Source organism: Quercus lobata, chromosome 12 (assembly GCF_001633185.2).
Source record: "Quercus lobata isolate SW786 chromosome 12, ValleyOak3.0 Primary Assembly, whole genome shotgun sequence".
Taxonomy (NCBI): domain Eukaryota; kingdom Viridiplantae; phylum Streptophyta; class Magnoliopsida; order Fagales; family Fagaceae; genus Quercus; species Quercus lobata.
Window position 1 is genome coordinate 1018958 of NC_044915.1, and position 19161 is coordinate 1038118.

General features: G+C 37.8%; 1 protein-coding gene across 2 annotated transcripts; it reads right to left on the bottom strand.

The window, feature by feature from the left end:
- Positions 1 to 1654: 1654 nt before the first annotated feature.
- On the bottom strand, positions 1655 to 9008 carry LOC115971428 (protein LOW PSII ACCUMULATION 3, chloroplastic). Of its 2 annotated transcripts, XR_004087316.1 has the most exons (10): positions 8691 to 9008; positions 8228 to 8275; positions 8098 to 8137; positions 7860 to 7960; positions 4929 to 5121; positions 4760 to 4858; positions 4081 to 4198; positions 3754 to 3882; positions 2060 to 2117; positions 1655 to 1944 (listed from the first exon to the last, which is right to left on the bottom strand). XR_004087316.1 is itself a non-coding variant. In XM_031091346.1 (9 exons), exons 1-8 carry the CDS (start codon positions 8940 to 8942, stop codon positions 3762 to 3764), a joined length of 972 nt encoding a protein of 323 aa, XP_030947206.1. In that variant the 5' UTR covers positions 8943 to 9008; the 3' UTR covers positions 1655 to 2117; positions 3754 to 3761. The 2 variants fall into 2 exon arrangements, 1 of the variants encoding a protein (XP_030947206.1); XM_031091346.1 differs by having other exon boundaries at positions 1655 to 2117.
- Positions 9009 to 19161: the final 10153 nt, after the last annotated feature.

The window sequence follows — 19161 nt, forward strand, 5'->3', positions numbered from 1 at the left end:
TGTATAATTGCTAGCTTTGGACTGAAACTGAATGTGCATGCTATCATCTTCCCCTCAAACTGATGGCCACGAGGGAAATGAGTTTGGCACGAAGATGAAGGAGCTGAGTGGTAGAATGGCCTTATGTGGAGAATATCTACCAATTGATCTGAACTAGAGATAAACGTAACTTCAAGGTCCTTGTGAGTTAATTTCTCACAAACAAAATGTTAATCCACATCGACGTGCTTCGTACGAGCATGAAAGACAGGGTTGAAAGCTAAAGCAAGGGCTGTGACAATTATTGCACCAAAGGCGAGGCAGATGAGGGATCAAAAAGCTCAAATTCCTTAAGTAGCATGCAAAGTCAGCATAGCTCAGTAGCAGAGGCTAGGGAACAATACTCTGCTGAGGTTGAGGAGCAGGGGACCATAGATTTCTTTTTGGAAAACCGTCTAACGAGATTAGAGCCCAAGACGACAATAGAATCAAAAGTTAAATGACGATCGTAGATCACCTAACCCAATCCACATCAATGAGGGTAGATAGGTGAAGAGGACCAGGATTAATGAGGATGCCAAGATCAAGGGAACCTTGAGGTAATCAAAAAATTATATTTGGCTACAATGGAATGAAACATAAGGGACTGCATGAATTAACAAACTTAGTTAACAGCAAAGACAATATCTGTCTAGTGAAGGTTAATTATTGAAGAGTTCCAATGAGAAGATGATAGGATGCAGGATCAGATAAGGGAGAGCCATTTGATTTGTTAAGTCAAGTGGAGGGAATGCAGGGTTTATTGCAAGGTTTAGAATGAGACATGTTATGTTGAATAAAAAGGTTATTGGCATATTTTGATTGATGACCAAACAGACCAAAGTATGGTGGGTTTGGAGACCAAGGAAGTAATGAAGTGGACTAAGGTCCTTAAGCTCAAAGATAAACCCCAAGTTCTGAATTAAGGAAGTGAGGTAGGATGAATCATTGCTTGTAAGAATGATATCATTAACGTAAAGTAGTAAGAAAATTGAAGAGTAGTGATGATAGATCATAAGAGAAGGATTTGCACTTAAGGCATGAACGCCCTAGTGTAAAAGATAAGAGTGGCCTGTTTGAAACCATAGAGACTTGGTGCAGTAGAAAAAACTTGATATGGGTGAGTAGAATCCACAAAACAAGTGAGTTGTCACAGGCTTCTTCCTTTAGAATGCATTGTAAGAAAGCATTCTTGACATCTAATTGGTGAAGAGACCATTTGAATTGGAATACAATAGAGAGAATGAACCAAACTGTTGTAGGTTTAATTACAAGACTAAAGGTCTCATGAGTCATGACTCTCATCCAAATCAAGGTCTTGTTGTTGATGAAAGGCTTTAGCCACTAATCTGGCTTTGTATCGAGCTCTGTTTCCATCAAGGTGACGTTTGAGTTTGACAAAAGCCTTTAGCCACTAATCTCATGAGTTAACAATTGGTAGATGGATTGAGACATATGAATCCTTTTGAGCATGGGCAAAACCAAGAAAGACACAAGCCTCATTTAGTAATCTGCAATATGAACTTGTTAGGATCAAAGAATTCTAGGTACTCCATTTATACTGTCATTTGAAACAAGCCTCATTTCTCAAACGGGATGGCAGTTGATAAGAAAATGCATCTTTCATCGCACGTCATTTAGTAATACTACTGAATTAATAAAATATCATGTAAGGAACTTAAAAATTATAAGAAATATCAGTATCTAACGCTATTGCTTTTCTTCATATGTTAGTATCAACATATCACCAATACATTTGGTATTTACATTTAAAAGCCATTGAGCAATACCAGCTTTTGTTCTCCTAGATTTTCTGCCCATGCTTTCTCATAAATAATACACAGAAGAATGATGTAGCTGGAAGGTGATTTGATCCTCTTGGAAAACACCCTGTACAAGTATTCCAAGCACTCTGTGCCCCCATATCTTGCAGCGACCAAGATGTTCAATTCAAATTAAAATTGAATGCTTAAATTAACTTAGCTGAGAAAAGAAGAAACATGACTGCTAAAACTTGCATATGTCAGTCTGCATGGTGTACCTTAGCTTTTGTCTCAACAACTAGATATTAATTGAAAAGACCTGCTGAGTTCAAAAAACTGCACATAAATCAAAAGATTGAAATGAATGAATATTCAGTTGGATCAGGAAACACATGTACAACACGGCTCAAAAACAAAACATGCAGACAGAAAGCTCATTATTCAGGAGCTAACGGAGATAAATTTAAGTGACAATAGAAAAATGTCATAGTACCATAGAGTGACCCAAATACTAAGAAAATTACCAAACAGGAAATTTATTTCAAGACACTGGCCGGTAGATTGCTCCACAAAATTTTATCTAAGAAAACTATGAAATCAAAGCATTTGATCATTAAGCTTAGAAACACACATAAATAAAAGATGGTATGTGATCTTCAAGAAAATTCCTTCCTTGACTGTGCAGCTGCAGCTAGCGTTTTCATATTGATATGGGTAAAACTTAGATATAATGCCTTAGCTATTGTTCCTTAGGAACCCCTTTTAAAATTCACCCACCTATCTATTTAAATAATAGATATAACAGAGCGTTAACACTGTCTAGTTCTTTTGTTCTCTTAAGAAATTAAAACCCATTTAGAAAAACCACATAGCCCCAATGTCTTCCAACTTATCACTATCAATCTTCTCATACTTCTTTTGGAGAATCACAACCCAGAGGAGTGACGAAGTCCACTGTCCAGTGTGAGGCAGTGGACAAGTATCTGTATATGAATCATGTTGGAGTCCTAGAAGCAAAATCTCCTTGACATTGCTATAAAACCCATTGAATCATTTGTCTTAAACTCATATTCTTCTTCATTGTCGCTTTAGGAAATGGTGGCATAAGGATCGGGGTATATAATACGAATTTTCCTCATAGATTTTTTCTTCAATTGCGGTCAGGCATGTTGAGTCAAACCCCCCTAAAAATCTCCCAAAGGAAATGAATTAAAATCTGGAAAACAGGAACCCCAAAACCCAGATTGAGAAAAACAACAATGTTTTCTTTGATTAGTCCCCAAGTACTAAATACAAAAAATATCCAGCACCAAAAAAGAAATATTTTTGTTGTTTCGCCGACTTCAGGTAAAGCTGCCAACTCTTACACAGTCTCTTGCATCCAGAAATCAATCAAACACGATGGTTCGTTTCCTTTCTTCATGTTCGCATTTCGAAATGTGGGAGCTTCATGAGCCCAACATTGAAGAGATTGTAATCAACTTTGAAGTTTAAAACTCTCGTGTGCCCAACAAATCCAGCCTGCAAAGTTTCTAGATTCATTTCACAAGCCAGAACTTTGAGAAAAATCAGCTTTGGGCGGGGTCTGTGGTGAAAGTTGTTCCCATTTCTTGAGATTGATTTAGAAGTGTGAGATTGGGGATTTTGGGTAAGAACTGAGAAATTGGAAGAGGATGGGATTCAGTGATTTCCTAAATGGGTTTTAATGTCTAACAAAAAAAAGAAAGAAAGAACCATATGGTGTTAAATGGCTGCTAGCTTTTTTATTTAAGTAGACAGGTGGCTAAAATTTAAAAGGGGAACCTAAAGAACAGAAATTAAGATACTATATAAAAGTTTTGTCCTATTAATATTAGTAATTTTTAAGAAGTTATTTTCTGTTATATTGACAGGTCAAACATATAAAAGGAGCATGGAATTTCTTGACTACTAATGTATAATAAACTGAACTTGCTCAAAGAATAGTTTGTACCAGACGTCTCAAGCTGAGATTAGAATATCCAAGGCAACTTCCTTGAGGGATGGCATAACTTCCTGCTGATGTAGACATATATATTTACTCCCCACTTTTCTTAGGACCTTCCAGGGACCAGGGTAGCACCTAAAGAAACATTTTAAAAAATAAAATAAAATAAAAAGTAATGTTCAATGCAGCAGTAAAATAGTACTACCCACAATTTTTTTTTTAAAGTGTTGAAAGCACTAAAAAATAGCAAAATTTTTTTTCTTGACAAGTAAAAGAAAATAGAAATTCTACTATATAAAACCATGTAATTTGCGGTAATTGGCATTACAAGACCTGAAAAGGATTCCTCCATTGCGTCCCTTGAAATTGTGAATGTAATATACAGTCTCCATCATAGGCAGGAGGGTCTTGGAAAGTTTGGCCAGCTTCGGGTAGAAGAAAGATGGATAATCTTAATTCATTCAAGGACATTGTTGTGTGAGTAGATCTTAAATCACAATTTAATACTGCAGATGCTAACAAAAAGTCTACATCATGGGCACTAGGCACAAGGTTTTGGAAGTTTGGCCAGCTCAGGACAAAGCGATTAATTCTTCGAGAACAATTGTTGTCTGAGTAGAGCAAAAAGGCACTACAGAATCCGGCAGGTGGACCAACTTGCTTCTTATAATTCATTTGCAAGTTGAAACACTATACAACTTAATCAACTCTTCATTATGAATCTTTTAATATTTTGGGACAAATCACCAATAAGTTCCAGTGGGCACAAGTATGTGAATTTTCAACCAAAAGGAAAATCTTTATTTTTCACTTCCAAGTGGTGCTTTTGAAGAGGAATGGAAGAATGCCAATCATGGACAATTAGTGAATTGAGTGCTTGTTACTTTAGTAAAATCCAATATAATGGTGTGTATCGAAACTTTTACCTAGCACCTAACTTGAGCAAATAACTGAGTACTCTAAATTCAAGATCAAGTATATAAAAGAAAAAGGTAAATTTGATGTAGGATACATCCAGATCTTATACGGTCAAGTTCTCCATTAAAAATTATCAGTTTTCTGGCTGTGTTCTCAACAGCTTCTTTGTACAGCTCTTCTACCACAAGCATTTCTGAAATGCAAGAGAATACCAGACATAAAAATTCTGGGGTGATATAAAAAGTTGGGATATTTGAAGCTACCATTGACATTGAAATATGGATAGGCAACCAAGAACAGTTCATCCTCTGGCTTCACTCGATCTGCCATTTTCACCTTTTCGGAAAAACCAAAATCCTCAAAAAATGATGGCTTCGTCAAATAGTCCAACTTAAAGGAGGCTCCTTCAAAGGCTGATTGTCTTGCAAATTGAACTTCACTGGCCTCCGGGAAGAACTGAAAATTTTTATTTAAGGTTTGTATAAATAAATTAGCTGTAAGAATTAAATACAGCGAATGAGACATAACAATATTGTGCAGTAGCATTTCAAGGATTCAAACCAATAACAGTTACAGAAAAATAAATCAACAAGCACACACGCAGAACACAAGAATTTATTTAGTTTAGCAATATGCCTATGTCCAAGGGTGGCAAAGAGGAGAAAGTCACCAAAAAATAGTAAGATTGCAAATATGGCACAAGAACTCTTTCAAGAAATTCATAAGCCCATATATACCCAAAGACTTTCACAAAAGCACGCTAACAAAGAAACCTAGGTGCTGCGGTTTGAAACTCTTTCCCACACAGCTTACAAGAGACAAAGTATATTCAGAGGAAGCCATCCATAGTCAACTAGGGTTAACAGAGAAATAAAGCCTTATTTGGTCACAGCTCTTTACTGATGCACAAAAGAAGGTTAGCATTTAATGGGATTTTAGCCCGTGTTACTAGTATGGTGCTTATGATGCATCTTAAATTAAAGTCACATATTATAAAGTCACATATTATAAACTATGAAATAATAAAATGATAATAAATTTAGATAACAGACAAAAGCAAAAGAGAATTTTTAATAAGACAAAAGATTGCAACTAGTGTAAGTAACTACACATTAATCAATAAGGCCAACCTTATAAATAAATAAAATGCCTTGAAACCAATTGTCCGATCAAACTTTTGGCCCTTTCCATGGCTAAACCCCATCTGCAATGATGCTACTCCCCAATCTTAATTTGACATTTGCAATCCTAAGGGTTGATCTTTAGGAAAAATATATAACAGCAATTTTTCCCTCCTCTTATTTATTTCTTTTGTTTCCTATATTTTCATCATTCCTGTACTGAAAGAGATCCAAAAAACTATTTTGGAATTCTTAAGGAAAAATGTAGATTCAATAATATATATCATTTTATTAAAGTTGGCCAGTCACTAAATGTTGAATCAGATGCAATTAATAAAATTTTTGACCTATTTAACATTAAAAAAAAAAAAAAAAACTGTGGCAAAGAAGTAGAGGAGGGAAAGTAAAAGAGAAGAAAAAAGGAGGAAAAAGACCCCAATATGAGCTTCCAGTAAACTAATTAATTAACAATCCCATTTGATAGCATATCTCCAAAAGTCAAAAACATTTTAAGTTGGTTTCCCAATAACTATTCAATGTTTGTGTAAAGATTCCATGTATCATCGTTGTCACTACCATGATCCCAAAAGGTAGCAACTGCACCAAAAACTGTCATACCACTCTTTTAGAACTTGATCTGTTGTTAAAGCTTTCAAATTCCAAAACATATTCTTGGTAACTTTCCCAAATTACTTTCACGTACATCTTTTTCATTTTTCTTTCTCTTTTGGGTTGCAGAACAATGTTAGAAGTATCACTTCCCCACACAAAACCATACCTATGGAGCCCCTCACAAAGGAAATGTCTGTAGCAACTAGCAACGCAATGGACATGGAAGCTCTCAATGTCTCATCCTCTCCTAATTCCACAGTATTACATAGAACTGAAAAATATTTCAACATGAAATTCTATTGCTGCCAATTTCAAAGAAGACTATGAGGGAACTGAGATGGGACAAATTTAACTCACATCCAAACCTCTACACATCTAATGGTGATGTTGAAACAAGTTGAAAAAAATAAGAAAAGGAAAATATCCTTTCACACTAGTTTACATCTAGGAAGCACAAACACTTCATTTAAAGTGCCATACCCATGTCGTACCTGTGTCATAATGGTGTCGTACTGGTTGTTTCATGTTATAATTTTTCATAAATTGCTTGTGTCACCGTGTCGTATTTGTACCCGTGTCTGTGTCTGTGATTCATTTCATTGGTTTACATCCATTATTTCACACACATATCCATAATTGATGTGAGAATGTCCACATTTTAATATATAAAAGTGGATGTGCAATAACCAATGTGAAAAAACTGACATGAGAGAATAAAAGCCAATAAGAAAATGGCTAGAATATGAAATGTTGTTGTGACTTTCACACAGGAATAAAATATACTAGTTAATTAAGATCATATGTTGAAGCATCCATAATTACTGCCATTTCACAAACCCCCCTTGCATCTGCAAGCTTTGCCATAGATTGGTCTAGTATCAATAAAAACAGTCCAACTAACCGAGGATATGAGTCAAATAAAATATGCAGAGAACATTACACTTGGATTTCATTGATTCACAATTCTCGTTCTCGAGACAACATTTAGATAAAGCTACAGAATATAATTCATTCACAGTTAGATTTAGATCTTTATCATATCTATAGTCATTATTTTACTCCTTATCGTTCCTCAATTTATATAATTACTTACTTGTTAATATAAAAACTGCTATAGAATCCATCATAAATAAGTTCAAAAACACTATAATTCATGTCAGAAGTAATTAACAGATCAGAGAATATATAATTTTCAATTACATATCATTTTACAATATGAAAAGTAGTCTCTTTATCAGTTATGGGAAACATACATAGCTTTTGAAATATTGATCAATGAGTTCAAACAGAAGACACTGAGCTGGTCAAAGAAAATAGCATCTTCTCTAATATGTAATTGAAAGGATTCTAAAGTCCGATTTAATGACTCCCATATCTTGTACTTATTTTCAAAATAATGTGAAGTATTGATTCATCACAAATGACAAAGTAGAGAGTACTGATCTAAACGAAGAAGCTTACTATTCTGGTGCGTGTGGCTTTCTCTGGATTTATGAAGCTGTCACAAAATTCACGAATCAATTGCATACTTCCAGTCATTTCTATTCCTCCTTCCCCATCACCTGACATATACGAGTTACATAGAGTTATTGGCAATATAAGATGATGGGAATATATGAGTTACATAGAGTTATAGGCAATATATGAGTTATATATATATATATATATATATATAAAACACAAGGCAATTGGAGAGAACCTGGTACAGATTCAAGTCCGGCAGTTGGAAATTCAATCTCCTGTAATACATACTTTTTTGGTCACAACCCACAATTGACCTTGTAGCTTTCATTTTTCAGTCAAATGGAAATTACCCAGTACTAACTCACCATCAACTGTCTGTTATCCTTTAAAGCCAATTCAGTTGCTTTTCTGGCCTGTCCATTGTTAAATAGCCCAAAAAGATAAAATTTTAGTAACGCAATAGCTACTAAGGAAAGATGATTCATTCAAACAAATCCTAATCAATTAATTGAAGATTCCAAGAGGTTCCAACCTCATATTAAAAAGGAAACTATTTGATCCACAAGTCACCACAACACAGTTTTTCCCTGAAACACCAATCTTCAAAAAAAAAAAAAAAAAAAATTCCCTTGTATACAACTAATCATGATGAAAAAGAAGCCTGATACTACTTACGGCTAAAGATCAAATGGGTACATGCAAATAATGCAACACAACAACAAAAACAACAAATTGACTCCCAAATTCGAAACTTGAACCAAAAAGTTTATTATTATTATTATTATTATCACACACCAAAATTTATGAATAAATTCAAAAGAAGCTTACTTGTTGAAGAAGCTCAAAATAATCACTAGGGAATGGCACATCAACGTCAACTGAGGCACTGCTATCCCCAGAAACCGAGTTAGTGACAAGTCTGAGTCCGAGACTATTAGTTTTAGACGCAGTGACTCTTTGAAGACCAATTTGCCCATCATTGTTTATTCCGCACGTACTTACATATGGATTTGGTGGTGGAAGAGAAGGAAAAGCAATCGGAACCTTGGAAACAAATGCAGTTGTGGTTGCGGATAACATTTTTTAACCTCTGTTATGTGTGTCGCACGAGCCACCGAGTGGGGTACTACGCTTATAAATGCCTTGAACACTATTTGTTCCAAGATCGTGTGATAAAACCAAATGAAATATAACGCTCAATTTGTTTCCGCAATTTTTAGAAAATTCTTAAAAATATTTTCTATAAAACTATCTTATTTTTCTAAGTTGCACTGCAACTTTAAATAAGTTAAAAAACAGTCTTTTAACTTCTCTTATTTAACTTATTATGAGATAAAATTGTTTTCTAAAAAAATTTAATGAAAAACAATCTCTAAAAATAAATCATACTTTTTCTATTAATCAAAAATAGTTTTCCTTTAACTCATTTTTCCTTATACTACCAAACAGTAAAAAACATGGAAAATTATCTTTACACAAAATTTTCCATTGAAACAAATAAAGCGTAAATAAATAAAACTAACTTCATCACACATAAAGGAAATTTTAAGTGAAAAAAATAAAACTATTTTTTTTTTTTAGTTTAATATAATTTTTCAATTTGAATTTATCTATTGTTAATGAGATTACACATAAAGGAAATTTTAAGAAACTAAAATTTAGAATTTGAAAATGAGTAAATTACTGGGTTTAGTGTATGCTAGTTTTTAGGAAAAAATATATTAAATATGCGTGAGATATATCTATACTACAGTTTAAGGAGCTTCCTCCGTTTTTCTATTTATACTACGTAGAATGTACTATTTAAGAGGCTTCTCCTGTTTGAGATCCTCATTTTTTTATTTTTATTTTTAAATGTCTCTATATCCCTATGTTTGAGTAGAGATAAAATTAAAGGACAATTTGGTAAAAATACAACTCTAACTCCTACTAAAATATTGCCTAAAAAATAGGATCACTCTCTTACTGATTTTCAAATTGCTTTATCCACTTACTAGCCTCTAAACACACGCTCACAAGTATGCTCAAAGGCTCTTCTATTTTTTGGGTAAAGATTAATTATTTGAATCTATTATAATTTGAGATTACTATATTTTCTAATCATAAAATACCTAGGAGTGTGATGAGTGTTATGCATTTGTGGATGAAATATTTTTCTCATCACACCTCTAGGTATTTTATGATTAGAAAATATAATAATCTTAAATTATAATGGATTCAAATTATTAACCTTTGTCGGGGGCTAAAAAGTTCTTTCTTTCGACAAATGAGATTTGTTTTGGGTTAGGGGCCTAAACCGAAACTCGAGGATGGGCTCGAGGCACGACCCAAAGGCTATCGGTGAAGATCCAAAGAATTCACTTTATTTTATACCTTGGGCTTAGGTTGAGACTGACAAGAATGACCCATAAACAATTCCTACAGCAGACACGTCAACATGATTAAAAAGCATACTGAAATAAATAGCCCAGCAGTAAAATATTTCTACAGTAAAATAGCTTAGTGGTAAAGTAAGACAAAACAGAATAAACCTCCAACTATTAGCTATTTCACAGATTAAGAAAAGTATCCACATTTTCAAACTCATAATCCATTGGCTCTAGAGAAGAGTCTTCTAACACAAAAATATGAGGGAAAAATTCTATAGTGACAGTTACATTATAACCTTCAATAGTAAATGAGTAAATGAATATTATGAGCTCCATTATAATAAATAATAAGGAAAACTTAGTGTGAGATGAAGGGAGAGAGAGAGAGATTCCAGCTAACGCAGCAAGATCATTAGGTGCCAAGGTATGCTCATGGATCTAGTATGAGTAGTAAGTAATGAGGGACATCTCAGGTAGTCTGAGTAGTGAGAGAGAATGTTTAGTGAAACTGTTGGGACTTTTTGCTGGGGACGGGTAAAGCTTATAAGTAGAGAAGTGAAAGGTGTTTGTGAGCTATAGGCTTAAGAGCTCAGTTTCTAAGTTTAAAACTAAGAAGTCAGAGACTCAGAACCTCACTAAGAGCTTTTAGAGAATTAAGGAAAAGAGAGTAGGGAAGTTTTTCACAAAGTTCTTCCCTATTTTTGTGTTTCTTCATCCGTCCCTCCTCCGAAGTGTTGGTGGAGAGTTTCTATTTATAGTTGAGTTTTAGGGGGTGATTAGCAAATAATCTCTGCTAAATCAGCCCTGATCTTCAGAAGATCTCTAGAGAATCGTTCCTAGGATTTGGACCAAGAATGGTAAGCTCAGCTTTTAGAATGTTCTTACTGTTTTTGGTAATAATAGCTGGGGTTTCGACTTGGTATTAAATACTGATTTGTCCTCAGCTAATGGGATTAAGGCATATATTAGGCTAATGATCTTGATTTTGCTGCTACTAGAATCAAAGCTCCTAGGGCAGATTGTATCACCCCAAGCTAGATGTCAATCTTGGAGCCCTATGCTGGGAACTCTGCTGGGATCCCTTTGGTGCCCTCCAAACCACATTTCCCTAAGTTTCCCCATTTGGTTTCATGTGTTTGGTCCATGAACCAAAAAATACACGTTTTTTGCATGATAATGAACTAATTTCAAGTTGTTCCAAAAGCTTTCATGGCCCGGTTATGGCTGCCCTTAGTCCTTGACCGAATGGGTTGGAGAAGGAAGGAGATACAACTGGCTGAAGCTTCCCAGTTTTTTGTCATCTCACCTTAGCTTTATGTCACATGAGAAATGATGAAAATGAACTTGGCAAGGAAGGGTTTAACCCTTACTGAACACATGTCCCTCTTCTGATCTGATTGGACAAGCTGGAACTGATGGTGATGAGCTCCAGCTATCAGGTTGTGTTGAGACTTAACTGGTCAACTCACGTGAGTTTCAGTTGCTGGAATTTGTATATGAGTTGGGCTAGCTCAGCTGGGCTTTGTAGTTGAGCTTATTTAGGCTTGGTCATCCCTACAAAAATGAATGGTTTTGCCATAGGTAATATATATGAACTTTTGTAGTTAGTTGATTGTGGAAAAAATAAGCATAGTTCCCGTACATTTTGTGAAAGAAATATTTTTGAGAGATGAGTAATCTATATTTCCCATGAGTTAGGAACTTTAGTATATATTTTGCCAAGAAATAGTTTTGGGCTTTGAGCATAATGTAATTGTTTTTGCCAAAATAATATTTTGGGCTTTTATAAATAATTGCCAAAATAGATTTGGGCTTTGTAAAATAGTGTCAAAATAATATTTGGGATTTATAAAATAGGTGCCAAATTAGTATTTAGGCTTTGTAAAATAGGTGCCAAAATAATATTTGGACTTTATAAAATAGGTGCCAAATTAGTATTTGGACTTTGTAAAATAGTGCCAAAATAATATTTGGGCTTTGTAAAATAGTGCTTAAATAGCATTTGGGCTTTGTAAAAATTTGTAAAAATATTGTCGTGTAGCAACGGGTTTTAAGAGGTGCCGTGTGGCAACAGGTTTTAGAGGTGCTGTGTAGCAACGGGCTTTTAGAGGTGTCGTGTAGCAATAGGCTTTTAGAGGTGCTGTATAGCAACGGGTTTTGGAGGTGTCGTGTAGCAACGGGTTTTTAGAGGTGTCGTGTAGCAAAGGGTTTTAGAGGTGACGTGTAGCAACGGGTTTTTAGAGGTGCCGTGTGGGCTTTTACAGGTGCCGTATAGCAACGGGCTTTTAACAGGTGTCATGTAGCAATGGGCTTTATGAAAGAGTTTTGTTGGGCCTTTTGGATTTTTCCCACAAGATAAATGATTTTGGGCTTTTTGGTGGAGATAGTATAATTTTGCAGTCCAATTTTGGTAACAATAATAGGTATTTTTGTGAAAACCCAAGTTGGATAATTGTAGGTAATATGTGTGAGAGGGCCTAAGATAATTTATGAGGCTTATATATGGAATATTTGTGGAAAATATTTATGTGGGCTCAAAATAGTTTATGGGCTTGTGTGGGTATATATTTTTGTGAGTGGGCTAATGAAATTAGGGCCAAAAAATTTGTACCTCAACAACCTTTACTCAAAAAATAAAAGAGCCTATGAGTACGCGCGTGAGCGCATGCTCAGAGGCTAGTTCTTTTTAATAGGGGTAAATTTGGAACTAATTAAGTTTGAAATGAAAGTAATTGGAGTTAATTAATATTAACTAGCTTGTAACTCCATGCATATGTAAGGATATACTTAAAATATATACATTAAAATGCATAATATAATTCTTACGTATATAATTTAAATATTATTGATAGTTATTCTTATATATTTTTAACTATTTAAAAAGTCTTGTAAGAATATTATTAGGTAGAAAGTGTAAATTACCCATATTTTTTAAATTTTTTATGTTCATTAATCCTAAAATTTTTGGTTTTTGTATGGTACTTTACTTTCAAGAAATTAAGTACTGGGTTATTTTTTTTTTTTTTTGTAAATTTTATATTATTAAGTGGATTATAAATATTTAAGAAAGTAATTAGTATTTAGATTGTGGATAGTGGAGTTATTTATCTTTATCTTTTTTTTTTCCTTTTTGTATGGTGCTTTACTTTCAATAAATCAAGTACTGGGTAAATTTTTTTTTTCACTTTTTTTTTCTTTTGTAAATTTTATATTATTAAGTGGATTATAAATATTTAAGATAGTTATTAGTATTTAGATTGTGGATTGTGGAGTGATTAATCTTCTTTTTTTTTTTTTGTATGGTGCTTTACTTTTAAGAAATCAAGTATTGGATAGTTTTTTTTTCACTTTTTTTTTTTCTTTTGTAAATTTTATATTATTAAGTAGATTATAAATATTTAAGATAGTAATTAGTATTTAGAGTATAAACTGTTGAGTGGTTTATCTTTTTCTTTTTGTATGGTATGTTACTTTCAATAAATCAAGTACTGGGTAATTTTTTTTTTTTTTTTTGTAAATTTTTTTCATTTATTCATTTCTAGCAACTATATTTTTCAAATTCTCAACCACTATTTTTTAAATCTCCCAAGGTTATCACTTTTGGTAACATTTTAATTTGAAATTTATCAAATCTATATAATTTGGAATGAAATTATTCATTAATTTTTCCCTACAAAATTCATTAATTTTTTTGCCTAGTTTTATTTTTTAGATGATTATTATTCATTAACTTATCATTATCCCTTTCTAATTTTTCTTTTAAAAAACCTATCAAATTTTAATTTAAGGGATTATTATTACTATTTATTAGAAAATATCTTAGATCAATTTGAATCCATTATAATTTGGGATTACTACATTTTTTAATCATAAAATACCTACGCGCGTGCTCAGAGACTCTTTTATTTTTTGGGTAAAAGTTAATTATGGGGATCATTCGGTCGATAGGCCCATAGGATTCAGAATTGGTTGAGGATTGTTGGGCCAGTGGCCCATCTGAGGTCGTGCACCCGTCCGAGGACGCCATCCTCCTCGGCAGTATGCGTCCGAGGACGATCGCGTCCGAAGACGATCAGGACGTGGTATCACCACGATCAGACCTCAGAAGTAGGTCATCTCAAGGGGTAGAGTAGCCGACTAAAGATGAAAGAGATAAGGCCAACAAATATCTAAAACTATAGCTGCCTCCGCATTAATGACCTCTCAACCAACTCTCTGGCCGCATTAATGTGGAGGTGATACCTGAGCAGCAGGAAAGCAGCCTTACAGCTGCCCATAGGAAGTTCCAGGAGGCACCAGATGGGACAGAAAGAAATCCCCTGGGCACAATCTACACGTGTTCGGTGAAGATGGATCGCGCAGGGGAGTATATAAACTAAAAGAGGAACATGGAGAAGGGGATCGAGAAAAAAAGGAGAACACACATAAAACTGAAGAGAAAAAAGGAAGAAGAGAAGGAGAGAGAGTAACACTAGGGATTTAAGAAAGGACGTTGATTATACCAACAAAAGAGAAGGAAAACGTGGTATGGGTTTGAAAGAAAATTTTGGAGGTAGATACCACCGTTAATCTAGCTCTTTACACCCACGCTCTACAAATCATATTGTCTGGGCCTTTTACGTACGAACCCAATACTGTTTAGGTTCGTCACCAAATCGTGTCCTTACAATTGGTGCCGTCTGTGGGAAGAGCTTGTGTTAGCTTGTACAACCTCCGACACAACGTTTTCGATGGAAGGAGTGGAATTGCCTCACCCCGCAGCGGGGCTGCATCAGGGTGATATCAGCCCGCATCAGGCGGAGTCAAGGGGCTCTCAGCATGATGGTCCTCGAAAAAGTCCCGAACGGAGGGAGGTCCAAGAGGGGAGCATACATACTACTCACACCACGAGAACCCGTACACGCGGGAAGAGTCACGTTTCCCACGTGAAGCATGATGGGGATCTGCAACGAGAAATTGCGGACTTGAAGAGAGAGTTACGTCATGCACGGCGGGAGCGTTCCCCACCTCGCTCCGAACTATCATCCGGGGAGTCGGATGGAACTAGTTACAGGCGGAGATTGAGAACTCCGCGGAGTGAGACTTTCTCCTACGAAGAGGAGCGTCGCCATAGGCGTAGGCGTAAAAGTCCAACCAGTAGGGGCGTGGGAAACGATGCCATGAACAAAGCCTTGAGTCAAATTTCCAGGTCACCCTTTACAAGAAGCATAGATGATGCTACCCATCCTCGGCGATTCAGTCAACCTACGTTCTCTCTGTATGATGGCCATTCGGATCCGGTGGAACATGTAAGCTATTACAGCCAGAAGATGGCTATTCATTCCAGGGATGATGCCCTGATGTGCAAGATTTTTCCGTCGAGCTTGGGTCCGACGGCGATGAGGTGGTTCAATGGCTTAAGGGCCAACTCTATTGGATCTTTCAAAGCACTGACCCAGGCTTTTGGTGCTCGTTTTATTACATGCAGCAGGACTCCTTTGCCGCTGGGGTCCTTGTTGACCTTGTCTATGCGAGAGGGCGAGACTCTCAAGAGTTATTCGGATAGGTACTGGGAGATGTTCAACGAAATAGGAGGGAAGAATGACGCTGTGGCCATAACTACTTTCAAAGCCGGCCTCCCAGCTGATCACGACTTGAGGAAATCCTTGACGAGTAAACCTGTTACCAGTGTGCGCCAACTGATGGACAGAATAGAGAAGTACAAAAGGATAGAGGAGGATCAGTTTCAGGGGAAAGGAAAGGCCAAGATGATCCCTCAGGAGAGGAGGGATTTCAGGTCGGATCGTTATAATAACAACCGACCAAGGCGGGACTTTGTTGGCCAGTCGGTCTCGACAGATGCCCAGGTCGTTAATGCGGTATTTCGGGAGCCTGTTCAGCAGGTTTTGGAGAAGATAAAGGACGAGCCATTTTTCAAATGGCCTAACAGGATGGCAGGAGAGCCTACAAAACGTAACCCGAGTTTGTATTGCCATTACCATCAGGACCATGGACACACGACAGACAACTGCAGAAATTTATGGGACCATTTGGAGCAATTGGTCCGGGAAGGAAAATTAAGGCAGCTCTTGCATCACTCTAGTGGAAGGGTGAGCCAAGCAGGTTCCGAGGTGCGTGGGGATGCTTCATCAAGGCTCCCTCGGGGAACAATCAACGTCATCTTTGCGGCCCCAGGGAGGACTGGATCTTGCCCCACCAGAGTGTTATCGGTGTCCCGATCCCCGGCTGAGGATCGTTCTCAAGCATGGAAGAGAGCCAAGAAGCGTGTCCCCTTGGTTTTGGGTTTTTCAGACGAAGATTTGGAGGGAACCATACAACCCCATGAGGATGCCTTGGTGGTAACGCTGAGGATCAGTGGGTACGATGTCCGAAGGGTGATGGTTGATCAGGGAAGTGCAGCGGATGTGATGTATCCGGATTTGTACAAGGGGCTTGGTTTGAAGCAGCAGGACTTGACAACCTATAATTCCCCTCTGGTCAGTTTTGAGGGAAGATTAGTCATTCCCATGGGACTAATCAGGTTGCCCGTACAGTCAGGCACGGAGGTGGTGGAGGTGGATTTTATTGTCGTAGATGTTTTTTCTCCGTATACGGCTATCCTGGGCAGACCCTGGCTTCACACACTTAAAGCGGTTTCATCTACCCTGCATCAGAAGGTGAAGTATCCGTCCGGAGACCAAGTGCTGGAGATAGTAGGGAACCAAGCGGTTGCTCGGCAATGCCAGGTAGCGGCTATACTGCATCGGCCTGAGGAAGAAACCTCGGCTACAGCCGATAATGAGTCATAGCAATTAAAGACCCCAGCATTAGGTTTAGACGTACCAACCAATGGGGTAGAGTGTGAAGATCTGGAGAAGGTGACCGTTGCTGATGATCCAGAGAAATTCTTTCGGGTTGGGGCCAAGTTGCCTCTGGAAGAGAAAGCGAGTTTGCTGGAGTTCCTTCGAACTAATGTGGACGTCTTTGCATGGGACCCGTATGAGGCTCCAGGAGTAGACCCAAATTTTATTTGTCATCGACTCAATGTAAACCCTGCCGTTCCCCCTAGAAGGCAAACTCCTCGGCGACCATCGAAAGAGCATGCCGAGGCAGTCCGAAGTGAAGTTGCCAAGCTCAAACAGGCTGGGGCTATCAAAGAAGTCTTTTACCCCCAATGGCTGGCCAATACGGTGGTAGTGAAGAAGAAGACGGGGAAGTGGCGAGTGTGCGTGGATTTCACGGATCTTAATAAGGCATGTCCCAAAGACCCATTTCTTATGCCAAAGATTGACCAGCTGGTGGACGCGACCGTGGGCCACCCTAGAATGAGCTTCTTGGATGCCTTTCAAGGGTATCACCAAATACCGTTAGCCACCGATGATCAAGAAAAGACCGCTTTCGTGACCCCGGTTGGGAACTACCATTACAAGGTGATGCCTTTCGGTCTGAAAAATGCTGGATCTACCTACCAACGCATGATGACGAAAATGTTCGAGCCACAGCTGGGTAGAAGTATTGAAGTTTATATTGATGACATGGTGGTGAAAAGCAAGGTAGTGACTGAACATGTGGAGGACCTCACTAGCATCTTCGGGATACTGAGAGAACACAGGTTGCGCCTGAATGCTTCGAAGTGCTCCTTTGGAGTAGGTTCAGGAAAATTCTTGGGGTACATGGTGACCCATAGGGGAATTGAGGTTAATCCAGATCAGATTAGGGCTATTAACAGTTTGCAAGCGCCCCGGAATCCAAAGGAAGTGCAGAGGTTGACGGGGATGACTGCTGCGTTAAACCGATTCATTTCCAGGTCAGCCGAAAGGTGTCGTCCTTTCTTCCGTCTGTTACATAAGTGGCAGGGATTCGAATGGACCGAGGAGTGTGTTGAGGCGTTCCAGCAGTTGAAAAATTATTTATCCAAACCACCGATCATGTCTAGCCCTGAAGTGGATGAGATATTGTATGCCTATCTGGCGGTAGCTCCACACGCAGTCAGTTTTGTCTTGATGCGAGAAGACAATGGCGTCCAGAGGCCGGTATATTATGTAAGTAAATCCCTCCATGAAGCGGAGGTGAGATATCTGTCGTTGGAGAAGGCCATACTGGCGGTCGTCCATGCGACACGTAAACTCCCACACTATTTTCAAGCTCAAACTGTAGTTGTTTTGACCCAATTGCCTCTCAAATCCATACTTAGAAGTGCTGACTATACCGGCAGAATTGCCAAGTGGGGAACGATTCTGGGTGCTTTTGACATCAGATACATGCCCCGCACTTCTGTGAAGGGTCAAGTACTCGCCGATCTAGTAGCGGAATTCGCTGAGTGCCCTGAAGAAGTTAGTAGGAGTCAAGAACACATGGATGAAAAATCGGTTGGCATAATATCCGCGCCAGGAGGGCCGGTATGGAGGGCATATGTGGATGGGGCCGCAAACCAACGGGGAGCTGGACTGGGATTGGTCCTGATATCTCCCGAAGAGGTCATCATTGAAAAGTCGCTAAGGTTGGGGTTCTCAGCTACTAACAATGAATCAGAGTACGAAGCTCTGATAATGGGAATGAGTATGGTCCGTAAAATGGGTGGAAAGGCAGTAAAACTGTTCTCGGACTCGAAGCTGGTCGTTGGCCAGGTGACTGGAGAGTTGGAGGCCAGAGACCCGAGAATGCAAGGGTATCTGAACCGGGTTAGGCATATGCGAACAGAGTTCGAGTCGTTCGACGTATTACATATTCCACGAGGCGAGAATACCCACGCGGACTCCTTAGCGACCCTTGCCACCTCCTCAGCACGAAATTTCTCTCGGGTAATTATCGTGGAAGACTTGCATACTCCCACTTCACCAGAAAAGGAGATTTGCCAAGTTCGTCAAGCTAGTTTGACGCCGTGCTGGATTGACCCTATATTAAAATTTCTCGACAGTGATGTGCTGCCCGAAGATAAGGTAGAAGCTGAG